Source organism: Ostrea edulis, chromosome 2 (genome assembly GCF_947568905.1).
Source record: "Ostrea edulis chromosome 2, xbOstEdul1.1, whole genome shotgun sequence".
Classification (NCBI taxonomy): Eukaryota; Metazoa; Mollusca; class Bivalvia; order Ostreida; family Ostreidae; genus Ostrea; species Ostrea edulis.
Window position 1 is genome coordinate 88,664,469 of NC_079165.1, and position 26,403 is coordinate 88,690,871.

Sequence of the window (26,403 nt, forward strand, 5' to 3'; positions counted from 1 at the left end):
ACTAAAGAAGTAGTTCGCAGTTAAAAGTTTGAAGATATTAATATTAAGAGCATTAATATAAAAGTATGGATTTTATTTTAAACATAAAATGATTAAAAGATCATTAAAAAGTAGGGAGACACTGTTCAAATTATTGTGTAAAGTAATGAACTTGATGTTTACGTTCTTGTTTTGAAAGTTGTTTACGTTTGACGTTATGTTTTTTCGTCATTCTACAGTGACGTCACAGTATACGCGGCCTAAGAAATCGCTATCCCATAATGCCTAAGTGGAAGAGTTTGGTTTGTGAGCAAACGAACTCTGGTGGAAGTTTGCATCTTCAGAAGAAGATGACTCCTATTGATTTTGAGGTCACTTGGTCAAAGATCAAGGGTCAAACTGGAAATAGGAATATACTGGCCACGCAATGTCTAGAGAACCCTTTGCTTGACAGACATCAAACTTGATACACTGGTACATCTTTAGGAGAAGATGACCCCTATTGATTTTGAGGTCACATGGTCAAAGGTCAAGGGTCAAACTGGACATATGAATATGTTGTCTCCTATATTTTAAGAATTATTTGCTTGATTGACACCAAACCTGGTACACTGGTACAGCATAAGGAGTAGATGACCCCTATTGATTTTAGGTCACATGGTCAATCCACTCTTGACATAGGAAGATAACTGTCTGTTCAATATTTTGAATTGGTGATACTACTATCAATTAAATGATGCATGTGTGTAACCCTTTTCAATTTTGCACCATGGGGGGCATATATGTTTTACAAACATATCTTGTTTAAGTTTATTTCTGTTTGGGTCATCATTTAAGTTTATTACTGTGTGGGTCATATGCCCCCCTTCAAAGAAGAGGGGCATATTGGTTTGCACCTGTCAGTCGGTCGGTAGACCACATGTTGTCCGCTCAATATCTTGAGAACCATTCACTTCATCATAATGATATTTCATATGTGGGTTGGTTATAAAAAGAAGAGGACCCCTATTGTTTTTTCAGGTCAAAAGGTTAAAGGTCAAGGGTCAATCTACTCTGGACATAGGAATATACTGTCTGCTCAATATCTTGAGAACCCTTTGCTTGACAGACATCAAACTTGGTACACTGGTACATCTTAAGGAGTTGATGACTCCTATTGATTTTGAGGTCACATGGTCAAAGGTCAAACTGAACATAGGAATATATTGACCACTCAATGTCTCGAGAATCCTTTGCTTGACAGACATCAAACTTAGTACAATGGTACATCTTACGGAGTAGATGACCCCTATTGATTTTGAGGTCACATGGTCAAAGGTTAAGGGTCAAACTGGACATAGGAATATATTGACCACTCAATGTCTCAAGAATCCTTTGCTTGACAGACATCAAACTTGGTACACTGGTACATCTTCAGGAGAAGATGACCCCTATTGAATTTGAGGTCACATGGTCAAAGGTCAAACTGGACATTGGAATATACTCTCTGTTCAATATCTTGAGAACCCTTTGCTTGACAGACATCAAACTTGGTACACTGGTACATCATCAGGAGAAGATGACACCTATTGATTTTGAGGTCACATAGTCAAAGGTCAAGGGTCGAACTGTACATTGGAATATACTGTCCACTCAATATCTTGAGAACCCTAGCTTGACAGACATCAAACTTGGTACACTGGTACATCTTCAGGAGAAGACAACCCCTATTGATTTTCAGATCACATGGTCAAAAGTCAAGGGTCAAACTGAACATTGGAATATACTGTCCGCTCAGTATCTTGAGAACCCTTTGCTTGACAGACATCAAACTTGGTACACTGGTACATCTTCAGAAGACGACCCCTATTGATTTTCAGATCACATGGTCAAAGGTCAAGGGTCAAACTGTACATTGGAATATACTGTCCGCTCAATGTCTTAAGAACCCTTTGCTTGACAGACATCAAACTTGGTACACTGGTACATCTTCAGGAGAAGACAACCCTTTTTGATTTTCAGATCACATGGTCAAAGGTCAAACTGGACATAGGAATATACTGTACATTCAATATCTTTAGAACCCTTTGCTTGACAGACATCATACTTGGTACACTGGTACATCTTCAGGAGTTGATGACCCCTATTGATTTTTAGGTCACATGGTCAATCCACTCTTGACATAGGAAGATATTGTCTGCTCAATATTTTGAATTGATGATCCTACTCTCAATTAAATGATGTGTGTATATAACCCTTTTCAATTTTGCACCATGCTGGGCATATGTGTTTTTACAAACATCTCTTGTTTTTGTGTGGGTCATCATTAAAGTTTATTACTGTGTGGGTCATCATTTATGTTTATTACTGTGTGGGTCATCATTTAAGTTTATTACTGTGTGGGTCATCATTAAAGTTTATTACTGTGTGGGTCATCATTTATGTTTATTACTGTGTGGGTCATCATTAAAGTTTATTACTGTGTGGGTCATCATTAAAGTTTATTACTGTGTGGGTCATCATTTAAGTTTATTACTGTGTGAGTCATCATTTAAGTTTATTACTGTGTGAGTCATCATTTAAGTTTATTACTGTGTGGGTCATCATTTATGTTTATTACTGTGTAGGTCATCATTTATGTTTATTACTGTGTGGGTCATTTAAGATGGATTCTCTGCAGCTATAGATTCAGATACAATGGTGAAGGAATAATATAAACTTCGAATTTAATTCTGTTTTACAGCTGCCAGTAATTCTCAGAAGAGCTCATATAAAGACAAGAGAGAAATGGTCAGCTATGAAAATGATGACATCTTCTGATCACTTCAGCAATGACATCTGATGACACCTTTTGATCGCTATGACATCTGATGACACCTTTGATCGCTATGACATCTCATGACACATTTTTATCGCTATGACATCTGATGACACCTTTTGATCGCTATGACATTGATGACATCTTCCGGTCGCTTCATATAATGTATGTTGCTAGTGTCGATGTACAAACACATGCACATAACACATGATGTGATCGCTACAATACAGCAAAACTGTTAATTACAGAACCAGTTTAATGTAACTGTAAAATTATGAAAACATACAAAAACTGAATTTGTTGACAGAAGGTTTCCTGAAAGATACAGATCTCAACAGTCGCATGAACAGTGGATATGTGGTGTTGTAATTCAATCAACAATTTACATATGATGTAAGGGTGCATTTTATATTTCAAACTTCAACATTTTGTTATAAAAATGGTAAAGTATTTGAAAAGAATTGACCACATATTGAATGGGAAAATGCAGAATTGTTGCTTCTACTGTGTTGTGAATTTCTAAATAAAATCTGCATATTTGAAATGTTCATTATCAGTACAGCTTACTTATGTCAGTTACTGACTGTAAAACAGTGGTGACTAAAAGTTGTGTGTGGATAAATGCAGTTCTTTTCAAATTATAGCTGTACTGTATATAGTTATAATGGGGAAATTTGTTGCAAATAAACATGATTTAGACTTTAGTTAAAACTAGTTTTTAAACCAGTACACAAAATAACTCTGGTTTACTCGGTAAGGAAATGCAACAAACAAATACTTTAAAACTACGAAATTGATTTAAAAAATATTTTTGATGTTGAAAATTAAAAAAAAAAATAACTCATTTGATGTTGACAACCAAAATTTGGACCTTCTGAATGCAAGATTTTAGCCTTAAACTATAAACAAATATTCTGGTCTTTTTATCATTTACAAACAAACCAATGAAATGTTAATTTTGTAATTTAAAGCATCTTAATTTTGTACAGTCACAAATTTAACGTTTAAATGACACATTTTATCTAAACTATAATTGAAATGTGATATAATAAACTTGGATCGATATCCATTTATTTTGAAAACTTGACAAACAACAACACACAGCAATCTTGGTTTTCAAAACAAATAATAAACTCTCTATAATGAGATTCTATCATGATATATAACCTTAATTTTTTGTGAAACCTTTTTAACACATTGGACAGTAGATTTTGATCATTTAAAGTAAAATAAAACAAAATTTGTGGAAAAATTGTGAATCAGTCCCTTTAAAATGATAGAAATGGGCAGTGACAAACAATTGTATCCTTCACTAAATTTCATTTGTTAGTGAGCGAATGAATAACAGTTGCATTCACATTGTACATTTATTGCCTCTTGACAAACCGTTGCCCCTTGGTAGGAGAGGTGACCTGGGAAAGTTAATCAAGGCTGAAGGCAATAGTTTCCGAGGTCACCTCCCCTACCAAGAGACAACAGTTTAACTGGTACCCAAGCAATAAGTGTATCATTACCTAAACCTATTGCTTAATTCTTTAACAGTATTTCATTAAGTTTGTAACAATATCAACAGCATAAGATTAAATATATTACAAAAGCTGTGATCAGACTTGTAGATTCTGAGACAATATACACTTGGTACTTTTACTTTCCCATTTAATGAAATTGTACCTGGTGAATCTTTTTTCTAAAACTTCCAGCCAATCCTTAGTTATGGTACTAATCTTAGCCATATTGAAAGTGTGTCATTTAGTAAACCAAAGTTTTGATCACTAGAATGCCTGAACATCACCAAGATGCTACATGTAAATTAACAGTTCATTCTGTGATCGATCAGGAAACAGTTAAATAGACTCTTTAATGATATGCAAAAACATAAACAAAACTAGGAAGGAAATATTTCAAAACGAGGTACTGTAAGCAATGCTCACTAAGAATACCCCCGCTCACCCCAATCTCCAAAAGGGTGTTGTTAATTGGTATAAATTACCTTTTTCCTGAGTGTAAAAAAGAAAGGGCATGACAAAACCTTGGGTAGTCTCTTCTCTACGAGTGTGCTTGACCTTTAGACCCCAAAATCGATAGGGAACATCTTCGTCCCATGGGTAGTCCATACGTATGATATGGTGACTGCAGGTGGAAAGGGTAATGCTTTAGAGCCCCGAAACCATATTGCTATATCGATGTCCAGTGTGCTTAATCTTTTACCTTTTGACCCTAAATTCGATAGGGAACATCTTCGTCCCATGGGTAGTCCATATGTATGATATGGTGACGGTAGGTGGAAAGGAAAACACACCATTGCGTCTACAGACGGACAACCTGATTCCAGTATAACCCCCCCCCCCACCCCCAACAAAGTTGTGGGGGGTATAATGACTAATTACAATTTATATTGAAGGTTAGGTAATAAAATTAGATACTATAAATGCAGCTGCAATAACAGCATATATAATTTCAAAGGTCTTCAATTAGTTTGGCAAAATTGATATAAACACAATTACACATATTGGTATCTTTACAAGCTAAGTGTTCGATTCACATCTTGCTTTAAAAAGTGAGCCAACAGTGAAGGCTATTCAAAGCAAACCAAGGTCCCTTGTCACAGTAGGTGTGGCATGACAAAGATCCCTCCCTGCTCAATGGCCATAAACGCCAAGCATAGGCCTAAATTTTGCTGCCCTTCACCGGCAATGATGACGTCTCCATATGAGTGAAAAATTCTGGAGTGGGACATTAAACAATATACAATTAATCAATCAAAGCAAATTTATTACAAGAAAAGAACTGGTAATATGCAGTATTTGTACAGAAACTAGAAAAAGACAGTTCTGACACTAATGTTTTGCCATCAAAGAGAATCTAAATATCTTGGGAGTTTGTCCATTGAATACATAAAATAAACTGTTGAAACTTATTCTCCCGAGGCCAATAGCACAAAAGTTAGTTAAGTTTAACTGACTGTTAACTTCAAGTTAATGCTATATAAATGTTCAAGTTAATGTTAACTAAACTTTGCGCATTTTGGTCTTGGGCTTAAATGTTAATTCATGCCCCATAAAATCATGAATTTTTTGGGAGATTCATTTTTGTTTGAGTGGTACAGTATTTGTCCAGAAATTATCCAAAAAACAATTTAATCCTCAAAGATCAAGAGACACTGAACTACGACAATTCTCAAACGACAAGCATGCATATTTTCTTCACTTCACAAAAATTTTAAATCCACATAAATAAGGTACAGTCAAATCCTGTTATCGTGAATTTGATGGAGGCGATGAAAAACTTTTAAGATATCCAAGGGTTCGAGATATTGAGGTTAAAATACATTAAAAAAAAACTTGCATTGACAGATCCATGGTATTTGAGATATCAATGTTTGAGACACCGAAGTTCAACTGTATTCTACAGTATCTGAGTAGATCCGGAATTAATTGTTTTCTGGATAATGCCTGTTGATTGTCGTACTTTTATGGGATTTATAGACTCCAATGATTGAATATTTCTGTCAAGTTTTCATAATCCTACACAATTACAAATACAGTAACTGTAAATTTACACTCTCTTACATCCACTTTGTATCCAAAAAGAGAATCACTCAAACAACTGCATGTAGAGCTTTAATGTAAACAGGTTCCTATGAATAACACAATAAACATTACATACTATTTGATAATGTCAAAAGTTGTACAACATGCACATTATTTGCTTAATAAAATTCACATCCAATGTATTACAATTCTTCTCTCTGCTATGTATTAAACTGAAAAAATATAAATAACAAAGGAGTCACAACGCTCAGTGATCGCAGAAACTGCACAACTTTACACCCTTCTGTGGTGCGGCTTGGGTTCCTGGTTCACGGATTAAATCCACTAAACACGCGAATGCACACAGATCAATTTGACAAACGGTACCCATGTGGTTCTTGAGAGGATGAATTTCAGAGATTTTTCCTAGACATTTTAAACCCCTGCTGTGACCACACCCTTGCCACAGGTTATCAAGGAATGAAGAAAATTGAACCAACACTACATGGTAATTCTTGTACCGCATTAAATCCACAAAGTGAAAACCTGCAGTTAATGTAAAATTTTAAATATTTTATCAAACTGTTATATTCCCAGGCCTTGTGGGTCAAATTTGAACAAACTTACATTTTACTTATGGTCAGTGATCAGTATGAAATAGTTGACCAATTGTCGAGTCCTCACTGACAGTCCTTTGAATATTCATTTGATTCATTGTACCCTTGAGATTCTTGAGCAGGACCATGGTGTAAACAAGTGTTGCAAATGTTCATGAAATTAACCACTCTAAATTTTAACTACAGAAGACTGCTTTCATGCAAGTTTAAGCTTTCTGGTTGAGTGATTCTGGAGAAGATTTTTCAAGGACCTCGCACTAATTTTACTATTTGCCAATATATGTATAACCCTTTGGAAGAGGTCCTTCATTTAAACAAACTTGAATCACCTTTACTTAAGGAGATATGCTACAACATCATAATGGTTGACTTCCTTTTAAAACATAAATGAAAATATAAATAATCAGCAACATTTGTATATTCCTTTTAAACTTGATTGCCTAGCTGGGTAGCTCAGTGGGTTAACGAGTCAATTGCTGATCTGTAGATTGCAGATTTAAGTCCAGCAGAGGTTTAAAATCATTTTCGGGTTACTTTTTACTAAAAAGTGCATTTTTTCACTAAATAAAGTAAATTTGAAAGTTTTCAATTTCAAAATATTATTGTACATATCCTCCACTATTCTTCCATATTAGATTTCTCTAGTGTATTACTCCTCCTTTAGCTGCAATAATGTAGCCCTATCCAATTTTTTTTTATTCTGACGTTCCTCTCCCTAAAAAAAAAAAAAAAAAAAAAAAAAAAAAAAAAAAAGAGAGAGAGAGAGAGGGCTACATTATTGCAGCTACTCCTCCTTAAGAATACTTTCAATCCAATTAAAATCAAATCTTTTCTAATGGTTCTCCAGTGTAACAGTTAGAGAAGAACTGATTTTAATTAGATTTGGATACTTTGAGCCAAGTTTGATTGAAATTGACCCAGTAGTTCTAGCGAAGAATATCAAAAATTTGAGAAGTTAACAAATACACAACAGACAAATATTAATCAGAAGCAGCTGAAATGAGCTGACAATGATGCAAAACAATAATCAGTGAACTCCTGACAATAAAAAAATATTGTAAAATGGGCGGAATGAAAAAAAAAACCATCACAAAAAATGGAGGGAACAAAATGAAAGCCAATTTTTATCCTTCATAAAAAATCACAGGCAAAAAGCGAATATCATGGTACAAATAATTTATGTAAAGACGATTATACAGTGTAGAGCAATCTAAAAATGAAACTAAACACTTGGGGCGAATTCTTATTCGTGTCAGCATAACTCAAATAATCAACATAAAGCACTATTGAAAGTAAAAAGGTTGCTGCAAAATTAAAGAGATACATAATATTAAAAAAAAACACACACAAATTGTAGACTGACTAGATACCAATGGCATTGGTTTGTACCAAGTTCTATGAATAAAGTCAAACACACCTCAGTGCCTACCAAAATGAATGCAAGATATCCAATAAAATATGTACCACAAAAAGTTGCACAAAATCTGCACATCCGTTTACTGAATTTAAGCAAAGCAAGTGCTGTAGTGCACTGTGTAGAAGACAATGTTAAACCCTACGTAGCCCAGTATAAATTGGACTTTAATACTATTTATTACATGTGTATCTATATAGTGCTGTCATTAGACTTTAATACTACACTGTATAAATATATGTACAAGTATATCTATATTTGAAAGAATATCTATATTTGAAAGAATAACACATTTATAACATGTACTTATTTTACACTACTGGGGCAGTGCACACTGGTTGTCTTTCACTCGTACAGAAATATAGAAGCAGTTTACAACGTGCACCAAATAAAAACTAGATAGGTAATTGATTTCAGTCCTCTGTGTCATCCCTGGTCCAAACTAATCTACCAATGTGTATGTACATGTAAAGTGTAAGTCCCTGGTCCAAATTAATCTATCAATGTGTATGTACATGTGTACTGTAAATTCCTTAAGTATTTAATATAGCAAAACTCTCGCAAACTTACATGGTAGTAAATTCTTTGCGTATACTTCGGAATCTACGGTATGTGGGTTCGGCTTTTCTGCTGGATTATTTTCTTATACTGAAAACCAACTTTAATCCGCAAGTGAGAAAAGTACATGCAAATTACAGTGCCACTAACCTGTAAATATTTGTCACCACAAACCATTCTGTTAACATAATTAAGTGCATATACCGGTATGCAGGCTCACTGGAGAACATTACTCCACACAAACACTTTTACCATCAGCAATTCACAAACAAAAGTTTGTTTACAGTAATCACTTAAATCTATACACAGAGACAGTAACAAAAACAGACCCCTTTAAGGACACAAAAGATGCATGGGTTGATGTATATTTTTCGGCTTAGTTTGGTTGCAATAAGTACAAATATAAAATCCGCTTAGTTTGGTTGCAATACTGTAAGTACAAATATAACATTTTTTAAAAATAAGGGACTTGTAAATTTTCTATCATGTTCAAAAATTGCAATATATTACCCCTCCTTATATAACTCGGAACAAATTTTCCCCTTCATTGAGAAATCATTCGACAAATTGCATTCCATATGGTAAATTGTATTCATTGTAATTTTAAAAAAACATAAATTTACTTTTTAATTTCATTGCTTTTGAAAAAAGTTTGTTTGTGGTAAGTGACCTCAACATGGAGACAGTATTTTCATTCATTGAACAAGATAAAGAAATTCTTTAGTTTTTTTAAAGAATATGCTAGAAATTTGGGACCAGTGACTGGAGCTATTGCATGTTTGAGATTATTCACCACGTCCGCCACATGAAATGATCACATGACTATGATCACACCACAGGTCACATGACTTGATCATGAGACAGGAATCACACCACGGGTAGTCCCCAGCAAGTGACCTGTCTGTCAGCACTAGTGCTGGTGAAGGCTAGCTGAGTGGGGTGCCAGCGACATTGAATGACCTTGTCCTGGTGTTCAGCTACCACTACACTGGGTAATGGCCTCAGCAAGTCACCTGTCAAATGGTCAATACAAACACATGTACATTATAACAAACAATAATTCATAATTTTTGTAATATCTTTCATTGTTTATACATTCACTCCATTGACGACAGTTATTTTCATATATCCCATAATTTTATCTTTAAAATATTCAGATTTGTCAACAATATCTTAATCTATGCTACGATTTGCCTATTTTGATGTTTACATGCAAATTGAATTAACTTTTCATATAAAAATCTTTTTTGTAACATGATGGTACCCAACAAAAGGTTTTATCACATGTGAAATAAGAAAGCCCTATCATTAACCATTCGAAAGTTATGGCCTAGGTTAAAGTACTTTATTTCAAAAGTAGGTCAAACCCCAAGGTCATGAGTTAAAAATATTTCCTATCTAAAGAAAGGTCTTGTCATGTAAAATATGAGCCCCATCTCCAACCATTCAAAAGATCTAGTAAAGGTTATAGCTTGTACAAGGTCCACAATTTTGGAACCAAAAGAAAGGTCTTGTCACAAGGAATACACATGTGAAATGTGAAGTCCTATCACCGTGCACTCAAAAAGTTATGTCCAAGGTTAAATACTTTGTGGACAAACAGACAGACCAAAAACTATATGTGCCCAAATCTCATAAAAATTTCACATATGGTACATTTATTTTTAGTATTAAACAATCATGAGACAAAATAGTGATAATCATGTCAAGTGCTTGTGGGAAAATCTACTTGACCCAGATATGCAAATGTACGAGTACCTACCATGCATGTCTGTCATGATGATCTTCTTGTCGTATGAGCCTGTCAGTAGATAGAAAGCGTTCATGGAGAATCGTACTGTGCGACATTCCCCTGTGTGGGGTCTGAAGCTCTGAATTCCACGAGATCCTCGGATATCGTACAGCATCACACTACCATCCTCGTGGCCTGAGGCTAGCAGACGACCGGAGGGGTCCACACACACAGACGCAAAAGCACTCCCTGTAATGGACAGAGTTAACATCTGACAACTCAGCCCTTTTCCTTTTTCATCTACATTGCTTAAAATGATCAGTGAAGTGTATACTGTGAAGTGAACGTAATATTTCACTGTTATGATTATTCTCAAGACAGTTGCTCTTCTTTCTTATTTCAATAAAAAGCATGCCCTTTAACAGTAAACAAAAACAGAACTGATAATTGATGTTCAAAATTAAATAAATAATCATGGCTGAAACTTAAAAAAAGGCCCCTTGGCTCAAAATCACATGAACAGTTTATTAACTTTATTGTAAATCAATAGTTAAAACTATAAGAACAATGGTATAAAATTATTTCTCAATGCATCTGGGCAAAGTCACATATAAAGACAATTTTCCTGTATACAGTACTAACAAAATGTAGCTGTATTTAATGGAGTGGGAGTAATTTGATTGATTGATTATATCTGGTTTAACATCACTCTTGAGAATTTTTCACTCATATGGAGACATCACCAAGACCGGTGAAAGGCTTCAAATTTAGGCCTATGCTCAGCACTTATGACCATTGAGCAGTGAGAGTATTTTAGCGTGTCACACCTACTGTGACACGGGACATCTGTTTTTAAGGTAATCTCCGAGGACCCGTGACATTCACACCTGATGCCGAGCGTTTGGAGATGGAACTGTCACTACCTGTTTTAAAAACTAAGGTTTGTCGTGACCGGGATTCGAACCTCGACCTCCCGCATGCGGGGTGAACGCTCTACCTCTAGACACCATAGTGGTTGGGAGTAATTTGAGATGTGAAAATTGATTATTAACAAAGACCAAAGGTTGGGTTACCTGAAGAGCAGTGGACCACCATATGAATTTAAGATGTAATTCTAGATGTTCTTTAGATTATACAAAGACCAGAGTTTCTGTGGGTTACCTGTTGAGCTGGGGACCACTGTGATTGCAGTGGACGCCCTCAGATCCCAGAACCGTGCTGTCTTGTCCGCAGATCCACTGACAAACATACACCCACCCCAGGTGTGCAGGGAGTACACATGTCCTACAATCGAAAAACATCAGTGAATTCATTATGTAACACTTAAGCAAAAATTTAAATGTACAAATATTGTTTACATGACCATTAAAAACAAGAGGCCCATGAGCCACATTGCTCACCTGAACAGCAGTTCCTAGCAATAAACAAGCTTGAGCAAAACTATCATTATACAAGCAACTTGGTTCAGAAAAATAACTTTTCAAAGGTAATGACTAAAAATTCATTAATTTTCAAACTTAATTATTAATTATTAAACTTGACTACAAATTCATCAATTATCATATGCCCTTGTAGACAGATATGGCCTTTCATATTAACAAATTTCATTTAAGGATGCTTTGTACCAAGTTTGGCTCCCTATACATTCGCATGTAAAAATTAGATCCCCTATTGTGACCACTTCCTAACCCCCATGCATTTTACAAACTTGAATCTCCTCTTTGTCAGGAGGCTTTCATGTAAATTTCAGCTCTTCTGGTCCAGTGGTTCTTGAGAAGATTTTTTAATGACCCCATCCTATTTTTGCATTTTTGTGATTATCTCCCATTTGAAGGGGGCATGGCTCTTCATTTAAACAAACTTGAATCCCCTTCACCTAAGGATGCTTTGTGTCAAGTTTGGTTGAAATTGGTCCAGTGGTTCTGGAGATAAAGATGAAAATGTGAAAAATTTACGCTGACAACAAATTTTGATCAGAAAAGTTCACTTAAGCCTTCAGCTCAGGTCAGCTAAAAATCACTCATCTCTAATTGGAAGAATAAATTCATTGAAACATTTGACATGAAATTAATAATAAACATTTCTTTCCTATGAGAGTTCACCTGTAGTTTCCTGTAAACAATATACCTAGTAATATTCACCAGTAGGTTCCTGTAAACAATATACCTAGTAATATTCACCAGTAGGTTCCTGTAAACAATATACCTAGTAATATTCACCTGTAGGTTCCTGTAAACAATATACCTTGTAATATTCACCAGTAGGTTCCTGTAAACAATATACCTAGTAATATTCACCAATAGGTTCCTGTAAACAATATACCTAGTAATATTCACCTGCAGGTCTCTGTAAACAATATACCTAGTAATATTCACCAGTAGGTTCCTGTAAACAATATACCTAGTAATATTCATCTGCAGGTCTCTATAAACAATATACCTGAATGGCCTGCCATGGCTCTGACCGGCATCCCTGTCTCACAGTCTGTGACATAGATTTTACAATCCCCCGCTCCTCCACTTATCAGAAGAGATGACCGATTTATTGTGTCCTGCATGAAGACGATGTCTCTCACTGTACCATCATGGAAGGACAATTCAGTCTCAGGGCCTACCAAATAAAACACACTTAAAACATCAGAGAGTAAACTCAAACATCGAAAAGTAAACTCAGGGTCAACTCAAATATCAGGGAGTAAACTCAAACATCAGAGATTAAACTCAAACATCAGAGACTAAACTCAAACATCAGAGCGTAAACTCTGAGTCAACTCAAACATCAGAGAGTAAACTCAAACATTGGAGAGTAAACTCAGAGTCAACTCAAACATCAGAGAGTCAACTCAAACATCGGAGAGTAAACTCAAACATCGGAGAGTAAACTCAAACATCGGAGAGTAAACTCAAACATCACAGAGTTAACCCAAACATCACTCAGAGACTAAACTCATACCTCAGACAGTAAACTCATAGTCAATTCAAACATCACAGAGTAAACTCAAACATCAGGGAGTAAACTTAGAGTCAACACAAACATGAGTGGGTAAACTCATACATCAGAGAGAAAACTCAAACATTAGAGAGTAGACTCACACATGATAGTAAAGTTAAACATCAGAGAGTCAACTTTTAACATCACAGAGTCAACTCAAACATCAGAGAGTAAACTCAAACATCCCAAAGTCAACTCAAACATCACAGAGTCAACTCAAACATCACAGAGTCAACTCAAACATCACAGAATAAACTCATACATCTGAGACTAAACTCAAACATCAGAGAGTAAAATAATGATGAGCAGTAGGTGATGATTCTAGTTTAGAATCTAGTCTGTATGCTGTAAATATGAGAATTTTCAGTATACATTCGAACAGTTTATCTTTTTACCTCTCTCAGCAGAGTTCAACAGATTTCCCTTTACCTCATTATAGACACACACACACACACACAGAGAGAGAGAGAGAGAGAGAGAGAGAGAGAGAGAGAGAGAGAGAGAGAGTTGTTGAAGGGAGCAGCAATCACCTTTGGTCTGTGTGCTATCCATTTTAATAATAAACAAGATGTGTTTATGACACATCATGCCCCTAAATATGGTCATGTTTGACTGTGACAAATTTGACAATGACCTTGACCTGAATCAATCTCATATAACTCTGACCTTGACATTTCAATTCAACAAGAGCAAAGCTTTACTTGCATAGTTGTATAGTTCAAAAGCTATATGATCACAGCTGCAGACACACAAATCAACAGAATAGTGACAATATCACCTCTGACTATCCACCCTGGGGGTATAGATAAGATAAAATAAGATACATTTTATTCCAATTTTAGGCCCAGAGGGCATAACAGCAAGACAGCTTATAAAGAAGGAAATTTCAAAAAAGAAAGAAAGTTTACAACATTAACTACAGGTCACATAGACTGCAAACTACATGTGGATGTAGCATGTTGGGGAAACAAGTACATACATACATGTATATGAATTGCTAATCAGGTGTATACACAAGTAAATGAACAATATCAGTATTATACCAACATATGAATAATAAACTATAATGATTTTTGCAGTTTGGTATATCAAATACCTTGTGAATTCATGTCCATGTTGTACTGGAACATTTTGATGGTTTTGTCGTTGGATCCCGTGGCCAGGATGTCCCCCATGGGGCTCCAGGCGACGCAATAGATCGAGCCCTTGTGGTGCTTGTGCTTGGTGTACATGGTCTGTGTTTCAAATGTCTGATGATCCTCACTGTCAAACAACATTTACTAATTAATATGGATAATATAACAATATTGAAATTAGGTCTAAGAAATAAATTTCATTTTTGAAAACACATCAGGGCATAAACTGGTTTTAAAACAACAGTTAGTGTGTCTGAAGATATCAGCAATATAACAATTTCTTTCATTATTCATAGTTTTGATAAATTGAGCATCATTAATCATGGATTTTTTTAAAACTTGGGAAAGAAATTGTTTTGTCTTCTTACCTGAGATTGGAGACATCTGGAAAAGCACAGACTCGTAAAGTTTTGGAGTTTGAGCCCACAGCAAACATTGTCCCTGATGGATGATAGGCGACTGTTCTAATGGCCTGAACATCCTCCAGATTACAAATTTCCACAAACTTTGGTCTGGACATCTGCTGATTGCCAATCTGTTAAAATTATGGACAAGATTACATACCCAGTAGTCAATAAATCTGAGAATCAAAACAATGACTGATACAATCTCTCCAACATAACTAAAAACATCATAAGTTCTTGCATTAAAATTGGATTTCAAAATCAGTAAGGCCATTTGTTTTCTTAGAATTCTTAAGATTTAGTGATAAGACCAAAATAAAATGTGTGTTTCCAGTTTCCTAACAATATCTACTTTTTTGCTGCCAACCCTAAACATTTTGTTGACATTATATATAGATATTATAAAAGTCTGCAATTTTCAAACTGGAATTTTTTTCTTTGTGTGTTAGAGTTCTTCCAATTTACATTTTGACTACAATTCATCTTCAAAATGTTTGAAAAGTAATTGTAATGTATATAGACATGCATTAAAAAACTAAGATTTCAAATAAAATGTTTCCATAAAATAAAATGTTTTCCCTACCTACCCTGCCTAATTTTGGGGGGAGTGAAATAGGAAACACACATATATTTCATTTTGGCCTAAAAGTACACTGTACTTACAATACTGGTTTGACTAAGCGGTCGTGGTGTGGCTTTTTTGGGACTCTGAGACACAACTGGTCCACATGGTTTGGATCCCCCTCCACCACCGACTGTATGTTTATTGTCTAGTCAATGTTATAATGATAGGTGTATTATTTCTATATATGAAGAAAACTTTTTAAATTCAGTATTGTTCAAAGAAATCATTAGTGATATTTTCTTTGGAATTACTGCTGAAATTATTTTTAAAATGTGCAAGTAGATTATTCAGAATTATACAATATTCCTTTATCAATATTTTGATAGAATTTTTATTTTTAGTATAGTCCTACTCGGCATTAGCATTACTTGTCAAAGCTATCTTTGCATACGTCCTCTAACTAGCACCTATCACACATGCACACACTTGCACAGCATACAAATATGTCAAGTGCTCATGACACCCAAATACAACTCTTAATCAACAACTTCAATGTATGGGAATTTTACAACTGTGGATGAATGGTAACTACATTCACATACATGCATACACATAGACAACAGATGAAATTACAACAAAAAGGAAAACCATAACTTCTACATGGAAAATGAAACTGTCATAAAAATGAGCAAAATTTTTTGTTTTCCTCACAGATTAGGCACCAAATGAGGGCATATGTAACAATGGTATTACAGTTTTCGAATATCTAATTTTGAAACTGACTTTATGCATGTAGCTACTAAGCTAGTTATGTTGCTTTCAAAGTTTATGACTGTATGACAATTTAGTTTTACCTTGAACTGCTTTCTAACATTAACAATGCATCATTATACATATATTTAGACCAAACACCTTTTCATGCATGCCCCAAAGTTTTGAATTTTCTGTAATTTAATCATGAGGATTATGTTCAAGCAACTTTCACTTTAATCATGGCTCATATGAACCAATCTTCATGCTTTGTTAGCATGGTTAGTAAATGACATTAATAATTCAAAGCCATTTCAAAGTTTATATGCATTGGCACGGAACCTGACTGAAATAATTACTTCAAACACCTGTAAAAGTTAAAAATTTAGGTAGTTAAAAGCATGTCAAACTCACTACTAAACATGCTTACATATGTTGTTCATGTGTACAGGGAAGAAATTCATTTTCTGGGAATAAGCATATTTTTCACTTTCTACAGCTGAGTCAGTGCTGTGAGAGACATTCCAGTAAGTATTGAACACTCAGAAATGTCATAAAGAACAATGACACTTTATATGCATCAAATGCAAGGATTCATGCATCCTCTCAGGCAATCACCTTTACTGTGGACAGGGAGCTTCTTGGCTTTACCAGGCCCACCTGTGTCTAAAGACGTAGGCCTTGTTGCAGTGCCTCGCCCCACAGATTTTGGACCTGGCACAGTTGTGGGCTTCACCTCAGCGGTGCCCCGCCCTGCAGATTTTGGATTTGGCACAGTTGTGGGCTTTACCTCCTGTCGTTTACCTCTGCCCACTGTGCCAGAATTGACCATTTTTCTACTGGCTGCTGTCTTTGGTTGACCAAGGCTTCCAGAATTAGCCGGCATGTCTTTTGCCTTGATTGATTTATTTAGGAATTTGGAAGGACGACCTGTCCCACGAGATGAAGCTGGTGTAACAATGTTAGTTTGAAAGTGCATTTAAAAATTTCATGTATTCATTAATTAAAACCTTGTGATGTTAATATACACAATCAAAATGTATAGCACAAAATTACCTGTAATTTGCTTTGAAGAATCTATGATAGGAGCTGCATCTTTGGGAATTGGGTTTGAATGTGAAGAAGGATTTGGTATGGCTGTGGGAAGCTCCTCTACACCTAATGGTGTCAAAATACTCCTCTCTGACCCCAGCTCAGAACCACCCACAATGAAATCACAAGTAGGTGTGCTAGCCAAGCTGTCAGCCTGGTAGAGGGGGGTCACTGGGTGTGTTATCTGGTCTGTGTGTCTGTTAGTGACAGGAGGGGAATCGGGAGCAGGTGCTGTGATATTCTTGACATCGTTTTTACTGGAATTTGTTTGATTATTTGAAATGTTCTGAACAGGTGAGCTGTTTTGGAAGTTTGTATGATTTAAATTTGATGCATTATTTGTTTGGTTGGATGGTGAATCTGGGTTTTGGGGGAATACAGACACTGTAAAATAAAACATCAAACGTAAAATGATACACAACATCAAATATTTACGGTACTGTCAAACTTTGTAATATGCCTATGGCCATCCTACAAAAATGTTGAATTGCTTTAACAAAAATGACCTGTCCAAATCTGCCTAACTCGTATTCTTTTTGCTCTATTTTTGTCTGTTTGTTGTCATTTTTTATTTGAGTACCACTTTGTTTAAAAGATGGTCTTCAAATGTTGAAAACTTGATCAGGGTAATTACTAATAGTTGACAATATATCAGTAAAAATCGGTATAAAAACAAAGTGTAATACATGTACATGTTTGGACATATTCCATTGAGCAGATTATAAAAAATAGGTGCATGTGCGATTTTGAGATGAACCAAAAACAATGTAAACTTCCAAATTCCAATGTTTCTAAATCACTACTAAAATGATGAGTCATGTTACAGCACATCAGCAACATTTTCAAAGGATGACCTCAGATATTAAATAGCATAAAAGCTTGACAGATCAAGTCTCTTTCATCTTAATGAAAAATGAAATAATGTGCCTTTACTCTAGCACAAACTAATACATTGTACAGATACTGTATATTACCCAACCACTGTAAATGGAAGCTTTAGATATATACATGCATACATGATGATTCTTCACAAAACACAAACCAACAGAACAATTTTCTACACATCATCACAAGCCACTGCTGAAATGTAAGATTCTCTCAACTTTACATGTTTTAGGGAGAGGAGTGTACATTTCAACAGTGGCTTGCAACGATGATTACTACGGTACTGTGACTTCTAGAAAATCAAATCAACAGCAAGACAAAATATAATACCATAAATGATTTATCACTATTTATTCATGAGAACTTTTTTTACTTTTACTTTTTTACTTAAATTTGCAATGTTTCCTTGACATGAAAATAAGGTTTTTGTGTACAGGGCTTGAAACTAACTTTTTACGCCACCAGTGATAGTCCAGTCGGACTGATAGGGTATAATTTCAACCAGTCTGCAGAACAATTTACCAGTCCACCAGAGTTTTTCAGAAATAAATAAACATATTTCGTTCATGTTATTAAAATAAAATAACAGAATTTAACTTGATATACTTCAGACAATACTGTAACACTTGTGAGATTTGTATTTACTAATCTGGTTCATCTGATATCTATAGAGGAATGCCAAATGTGTGTTTATGATTCCATAAGTATATTTTGAATTATTTTCCAAAATGACGTTTTAGAAAATTGACCAGTCCCATCGGACTGACTAAAACAAATGTCAGTCAGTCCACCACACGTTTAACCAGTCACAGACTGACGGGTATATATGTTAATTTCGAGCCCTGGTGTATAATTTAAAATCATATCTATGTATTCTGGTATATATGAGGTGATGAACAAATTGAACATTCATGAAAATTATGTTAGCTAATAAATCTAACAAGGCAAGATAGCAGAAATAAAGTCTAATGAAATGTACATGAAAGTGATTTACAGTAATAAAAACATAATGGGTAACACTGATAATTTATTCATTTTCAAATATCAAACTTCCAAGATTACATGTAACATTCACACACTAAACAGACAACACAGACACATATCATACCTGTTTGTTCTTTTGTAGCTGGCTCCTCCCTGTTGTCAATCATGCTGCTTTTGTTCTCAATTGTCATAAGCTCTTTCAACATTTTCTCTCTCTGTTGATCATACATCTCAATCTGGTCCCTACAGATCTGTTTCTGACGTTGGAACTCCTTCAACAGCTCAGAGTTTGAGTTGCTCTCTCCAACCTCTGGTGTAGAATTGTTCTTGTCCTGTAGTTTGTCCTGTGGAGCAATCGTTGCCACAGGCGGGCTAGGTTTAGCCTCCTCTGTTTCATTTTTGTTCTTCTGAGGTGTTTCTTGTGAACCTTTCTCTCTTGGAGACGTTTTCTCAAAGGCAACTGAGCTTTGGGTGTTCACTACCTCTCCTTCTGAAAACAGCTTATCCATTGACATTTGCATTGGATCTTTCGAAGCACTGTTCACACCTACACCTGACACAATAGACACTGATTGTGACAGTGCATTTGGTCCACTAAATGAGGCTGACATTTCCTTCCTTCCCTGCCAAAGGCCTCTACTCAATCCATCAAATTGTGGGTTTAAAGATCTCGTCATGACATCCGCAGATCTAGGTCTCATGTTAGGGACAGCTGAATGTGGAAACAGCCTGGGTTTGATAGGTGTCACCAAGATTTGTTCTGACCACGAGGCTTCCAAAGATGGCTTAATCAGTTGTTTTATGTCAAAGTTAAGAGATTTCTGCTCGAAGGGGCAAGAAAATGTGTCACTGGGTATGTGCTGTAACCATGAAATCAGACTGAGGTCAGCATCACTGAAGCCAGAATTTGTAAGGAGAGTGGGAAATGTCATTTCATCAGAAGTCTCGGAGCTTGTTGCTCGTTGCTGACAATACTCAACACAGGATTCGTACAGCATTCCCTTCAGAACCAACTGAACAAGGCGGTCATCCTCAGCCGTCTCCAAGCTCTTTTTGGATTTATCCATAGGGGTCAAGTACTTCTCCACAATGGGTGTTACATCTCTGAAGCACTTTACCCGAGCATTACTTGGATTCCAGTTCTGATATTCTGGATGATCAGATATTTTTGGAATTGTTAACAGCAAACACAAATTATTGTAATCTTCTTTGGAAACGCACACACTCTCTAAATTGTTTAAACATTTAACAACTTCTTCCACGGTGAAATCATAATTTTGCATTACACTAGGCTCTGACTTGATGCATAAAAGTTCAAGATATTTGTGTTTCATGATAATATACTGAAATTTAGTGTAGTTGAATGTCTCGATGGAACTAAGGGGTTGAATGAATTCAATTACATCGTCCCACTGACCATCCAAAATCAACTGTCTGAGAAAGAGCATGTCATCTGAGAATTCGCCGTTGATTATCCCTGTCTCTCGCTCCACGGAAAGCATAGAGATATTCAGATCCCTGTTGTGGAGAAATTCCGACACCAGTTTGACCATATCGGTCTCGTCAACAATAATCCTTGGTGTAGGCATATCAAATGTGGATGTACATCTATCTAAAAGGCGAAATTGAGTGAATTATAGTAGATTAGAGTTTTACCACAAGAAAATAAATGCTGATCGCCTTCGTCAGAATTTTCTCCACCATTTTGAATAATATTTGGGATAGATGGCGCTCTTGTTTACAAAATAATTAAAGAATTATTAAACAGAAAATATATTCCCGGCATTATGCTATCTTAATATCAATAATTTTCTTGTACTATTGTATTCAGAATTATCGTTGTTATTTGATTTTTCAATCATTTATTTTCACTTGTTTCATTCTTTATTTCCACATGTTTTTGTCTCTGATTATTGGATCGGTGACTCTTTCACTTTTAGAATTTTACCTCTGGTGAGTTATGTCCCTTCCATCGTGGCAACTGATAAACAACATTTTTGAGATGAGAGAACTGAAAGAATGTGCATGCAGATATTGACTTTTCTTGTCATGCATTAGGTAGGCTACTTAGAAATATTAGAAACAGTTCTTGGCTATCTAACCTCAATGGTTTCCAGGTACTTTTCCCAACAAGTGCTTGAAGTCTACCTCTTTATCAGAGTCATAGTTGCCCTGCTTTGACTTGCACGTGCATATTGTGTATATGATGCAAAATGAAATGACATTCGGGCTGAATTACCATTTCTAACAGTTGAATTTTGTTTTTATCCCATCTGAAAGATTTCCCGGAAAACCCCCAATTAAATCTTGTCTATTATCTGTTTTTAATTTGGTTCAATTTATTGTTGCCAAAATTCTTGTAGATTTCTATATGTTTTATTTTTTGTTTGGTTTTTTTAGGGGGTTGTTGTTTTATTTTACATGTCATCATTTGACTTGTTTTCATAATTTGTATATGCATTTGGGTACTAAAAACCACAGAAAAACAGCATCCATATTATTTTAAAGCAGATTAATATGGAGCGCCAAATTAACATAAACTCAAATAATTGAAGATATCTTCAATTATTTGAAGATATCATCAATTCAATTATTGCTCTCTTTAATTGAATTAATACGTGCATTAAATCAATTATTGCTCTCATCAAATGAATTAATGCGCGCTTCAATTCAATTATTGCTCTCGTCAATTGAATTAATGCGCGCATCAATTGAATTAATGAGAGCAATAATTGATTTAATGCACGCATTAATTCAATTATTGCTCTCTTCAATTCAATTGATGAGAGCATCAATTGAATTAATGAGAGCAATAATAGATTTGATGCGCGCATTATTTCAATTATTGCTCTCTTCAATTCAATTGATGAGAGCATTAATTTCGTAGAAATATTGCTCGCAATAATTGATTTAGAGCTCGGTATAAATAATTTGATGATCTCTTTAATTCAATTGAAGATATCTTTAATTATTTACAATGCTTTTGTATAAGGAATTAATGCGCGCATCAATTCTTTTAAAGAGAGCAACAATTCAATTAAAGAGATCATTAATTCAATTGTGGATATGTTGAATTGAAGATATCTTTAATTATTTAGTTGCTCTCTCTAAAAGAATTACTGCTCTCTTCAAATGAATTAAAGATATCATTAATTCAATTGAAGAGAGCAATAATTGAATTAATGCACGCATTAAATCCATTATTGCTCTCATCAAATGAATTAATGTGCACATCAATTCATTTATTGCTCTCATCAATTGATTTAATGCGCGCATTATATCAATTATTGCTCTCTTCAATTGAATTGTAGTGCGCATCAATTCAATTGTTGATATCATTAATTCATTTGAAGAGATCATTAATTCAATTAAAGCGCGCATCAATTCAGCAGAAGAATTAATGCTATCATCAATTCATTTAATGCGTTCAATAATTCAGAATTGAAGATATCATTAATTATTTGAAGAGATCTTTAATTAAATTGTTGCGAGCATCAAATGAATTGATGATATCTTCAAATAATTGAAGATATCTTCAATGATTTGAGTTTATGTTAATTTGGCGCTCCATAGATTAAAGAGCTACTACCTAGCTAATCTCAACAAGATTCGTTGAGGATGGATATTTGGACTGATGCTTCTTCCAAATATTCAGCCTCGACAAATCTCGCTGAGATTAGTACTTACCTAGATCCAAATAACTGCTAATGCAGTGATTTTTTTAGGCCCATGCATTTTGGGTCCGAATTTCGGCCCTTTCCCCTCCTAAAAATTGCCAATTTTTTCCCAATTTAGCTTGCATTTTTCCCAATAATAAATTATGAAAGGACAACGTATTTGAAAAAAAATAATCATTCGATGTGAATTATATACATAAGACTTAATTAACAAAGAGTTATGGCAATGATGATTTGGATAGAATAGTTGAAAATTTTAGAAGGTTAAAGAAAATTAGATGTGTGAAATAAAGATAATGTAATGTTTGATATGATTTTAAAACTTATTTACGATAAAATTGATTTTCCCCATTTGACTGAAATGTTGACAATTTTTCCCAATTCGAAAGCCACAGGACCCTTGTATAAAATGTAGAAAAATCACTGTAATGAAAGGGGAAGATAACGAACGATGATCAATCTCATAACTCCCACAAGGAATACAAAATAAAGAGCTGGGCAAACTCGGACCCCTGGACTTACCAGAGGTGAGATCAGGTGCCCAGGAGGAGCAAGCAACCCCTGTCGACCAGCCATATTCCCTTCGAGCCCTACATGTCTTGATCAGGTAAACAGAGTAATCCGTAGTCAAAATCTATGTGCCAAGAATGGCCTAACAACTGGTATGAAACACATCAGACAGCATTTGACCCAATGATAGGTTGTATTGGCAATGTAGATCATTATAAATTAAAGACGATATAATTTGCAAAATGCTGACTTTAAACGAGACTGTAGTAATCCCCTGTAACATCAACTTGTTTGTCAGTAGCCTGCCTCGATTTAAAAACTGATCATGACAAACAATACCTAAAAGGAATTGGGAGAAAATGCAATGGACCAGACCAGGATTTGAACCTCATCCCCCTGAATTTCCAGTCAGGTGCTCTACCAACTGCTATCTGACCACCAGAGTTTGAACCCGTTTGACCACCACACAATGAAATAAGTTCATTTTCAACAAATTTGTATTCTGAATTGGTGAACTTGTTAGAGAAAATCAGTTGCACTCATTAGAGAAAATAAGTCCAACAGAGGATGCTTGGCCTTGATGAGTCCAGTAATTCTATATCTATAGTGCTATGACTGCAGATCTACATGTTTCATGTTATCAGTCATGACAAGTATGCTTGTGTTTAAATAGTGTTTATTTGAATAATTTTATATTTTGATAGATTTATGATATTTGAATTCAAGAAACTTAAATATCAAAATGCATTGGTTGCTTTTGGTCTGGTCAAACACGTACACATTTAAAACATATTATAGATATCAGCTGTTTCAAATCTATGTTTCTTATGCTAGTATTTCATCATTAATACTAATTTTTATCTTACAACAGGCAACACTATCAGAGTCAGGTATTCTACGAAACATCAGAACATCATGGAAAAAATAAAACATTTCAAGCCAAATTTCGGTGTCCTAGGCAATGTTGCCAACAAGAAGATGAAAAATAGGAGAAATAGTAAAGTCACACACCAATACGATGATTTGCCAGATTATCGATTGTTTGATGAGGCTATGAAGGAGGTAAGAATGATGCCAGGCTATCAGCCAGAGAAACAGCGGATTGACATGATGCTGATCCACGAGCGAGACGAAATTAGTGACGAAGCCTCAAGAAAGATCCGTAAATGTTTTGAGGACAAGCTCCGGTGGAGATATAACTATGTTATTAAAAAAGAAACAGTCGGAGATCTAGACTACAAGCTCCTTCACTGTCCATTCAGGAGTCTGTGTGAAATTGCTCAGTTTGTTAATCTGGAAATGCCACTAAATGAGGTAAAGCTTTTTAAAGGATAAGTTATTATGTCTCCCCTTCCCAAAAGCCCCTTCCCAGAAGGGGACATATTGTTTTAGTGTAAATTCTTCTTTTCTTTCCATATATAAAGTTTGCCCGGTGTCCGGGCCATAAATCTTTTGTCTTTTGATGTAGGCCTTTGATATTTGGTATGTGGGTATACCATGAAAAGATAGTTTGTTGTGCACCATTTTTAATGACCTATGGCCTTGACCTTTTATTTAAAGGTCAAATAATAGAATTTGGGGGGCATTTTTGTTGTCTGGACCTTAACTTTTTAGCTCTTCTGAGCCGAAGGCTCAAAGAGCTAATGCTATGGCCATTTGTGCGGTGTGCGTAAACTTTTTAGAAAAAGGGCTATAACTCAAGAACCCCTTGGCCAATTTTTTTCAAATTTGTTACAGGGTATCATTGGCCCAAGGGCTTTCATACATACTAAATAGAGGGATGTGACCCTTTAACAAGGGGAGATAATCAGGAAAATACAAACAAAAGTAGTGGTTGCTAAAAAATCTTCTTCTCCAGAACCACTGGGCAGATTATCACCAAACTTACACATAAGGATGAGGATATGTTGTAGATTAATAATTGTTCAAGCCATTACCCTGGGGCAAAGGTCGTGGTCTCAAGGTCACTTCAAAGTTGACCTAAATTTATATTTCCTTAAATCTTTGATATTTTAGTCATTATAAGGACTAGGATCATCAAATTTTGACAGTTGATGCATCTTAGGACCTTGTGTCAAGTTGTCTCAAAAGTAGGTCACGGTGACCTACTTTTTGAATTTTGCAGGTATTTATTTTAAAATTAATTTTGATGCATATCTTGGACACTTTGAAGCCTATGATCATCAAAACTTGTCAGTTGGTGGATCATGGGACCTTGAAATGCGTCAACTGAAAAATAGGTCACCGTGACCTACTTTCTGAATTTTATGGCTTATCATTTATAGATATATTTTAAGTTGTTATTTCAAATACCGAGAGGTTTAGAATCATTAAATCTTGTAAGTTGATGGATCTTGAGGCCTTGAAACATATTTACAAAAAAGTAGGTCACAGTGACCTACTTTTTGAATTTTGCAGATATTAAAATTTCACATTTTCAATTTTAGATGCATATTTTGGGCACTGTAAAACCTAGGATCATCAAACTTTGTCAGTTGATGCGTCTTCAGTCTTCGGTTTGTGTCGACCAAAAAGTAGGTCACCGTGACCTACTTTTGGTATTTGACAGCTAAATTACTATATTTCAGACACTATTTGACCTACAATCATCAAACTTTGTCAGTTGATGCATCTTGAGTCTACGGAGTGTGTCGACCAAAAAGTAGGTCACCTTGACCTACTTTTGGAATATGACGGCTATATTTATATATTTCAGATACTATTTGACCTACAGTCATCAAACTTTGTCAGTTGATGGGTCTTGCATGTTCGAAGGGTTTCG

General features: G+C 35.2%; 3 protein-coding genes across 9 annotated transcripts in view; 2 read left to right on the plus strand and 1 right to left on the minus strand.

The window, feature by feature from the left end:
- The window catches only part of LOC125679197 (negative elongation factor E-like), a 14,313-nt gene extending 10,993 nt beyond the window's left edge, over positions 1-3,320 (plus strand). Inside the window, exon 10 of the mRNA XM_056155359.1 lies at positions 2,702-3,320. Coding sequence (XP_056011334.1) covers positions 2,702-2,778 — 77 coding nt within the window. The 3' untranslated portion in view covers positions 2,779-3,320. The remainder of the gene's footprint in view (positions 1-2,701) is intronic.
- A 3,060-nt stretch (positions 3,321-6,380) lies between these two features.
- LOC125679185 (WD repeat-containing protein 47-like) lies at positions 6,381-21,159 on the minus strand. Of its 4 annotated transcripts, none has more exons than XM_048918184.2 (10): positions 19,559-21,159; positions 17,530-17,949; positions 17,092-17,403; positions 15,822-15,928; positions 15,123-15,289; positions 14,715-14,881; positions 13,067-13,237; positions 11,789-11,911; positions 10,658-10,876; positions 6,381-9,908 (listed from the first exon to the last, which is right to left on the minus strand). In XM_048918184.2, the coding sequence occupies exons 1-10, from the start codon at positions 21,021-21,023 to the stop codon at positions 9,763-9,765; spliced, it is 3,297 nt and encodes a 1,098-aa protein (XP_048774141.2). In that variant the 5' UTR covers positions 21,024-21,159; the 3' UTR covers positions 6,381-9,762. The 4 variants fall into 4 exon arrangements, with proteins under 4 accessions (XP_048774141.2, XP_048774140.2, XP_048774142.2 ...); XM_048918183.2 differs by having other exon boundaries at positions 17,092-17,421; XM_048918185.2 differs by lacking the exon at positions 17,092-17,403.
- A 227-nt stretch (positions 21,160-21,386) lies between these two features.
- Positions 21,387-26,403, plus strand: part of LOC125679188 (anoctamin-5-like) — a 38,390-nt gene continuing 33,373 nt past the window's right edge. For 3 of the 4 annotated variants that reach the window (XM_048918189.2, XM_048918191.2, XM_048918192.2), the window contains exons 1-2: positions 21,387-21,492; positions 24,493-24,935. In XM_048918189.2, the coding sequence (XP_048774146.2) occupies positions 24,537-24,935 (399 nt within the window). In that variant the 5' untranslated portion in view covers positions 21,387-21,492; positions 24,493-24,536. Of the gene's footprint in view, positions 21,493-24,492; positions 24,936-26,403 lie in introns of those variants that run through there. The other variant, XM_056155361.1, reaches the window with a different exon arrangement.

Coding starts and splice junctions, on each gene's coding strand:
- LOC125679185 (XM_048918183.2), bottom strand. CDS start 21,023: ATGCCTACACCAAGGATTATTGTTGACGAGACCGATATGGTCAAACTG. Junction 17,422..17,529: donor TTCTTCAAAGCAAATTACAG/GTAATTTTGTGC, acceptor TTGTTACACCAG/CTTCATCTCGTGGGACAGGT. Junction 9,909..10,657: donor CATCATGACAGACATGCATG/GTAGGTACTCGT, acceptor ACCATTTGACAG/GTGACTTGCTGAGGCCATTA.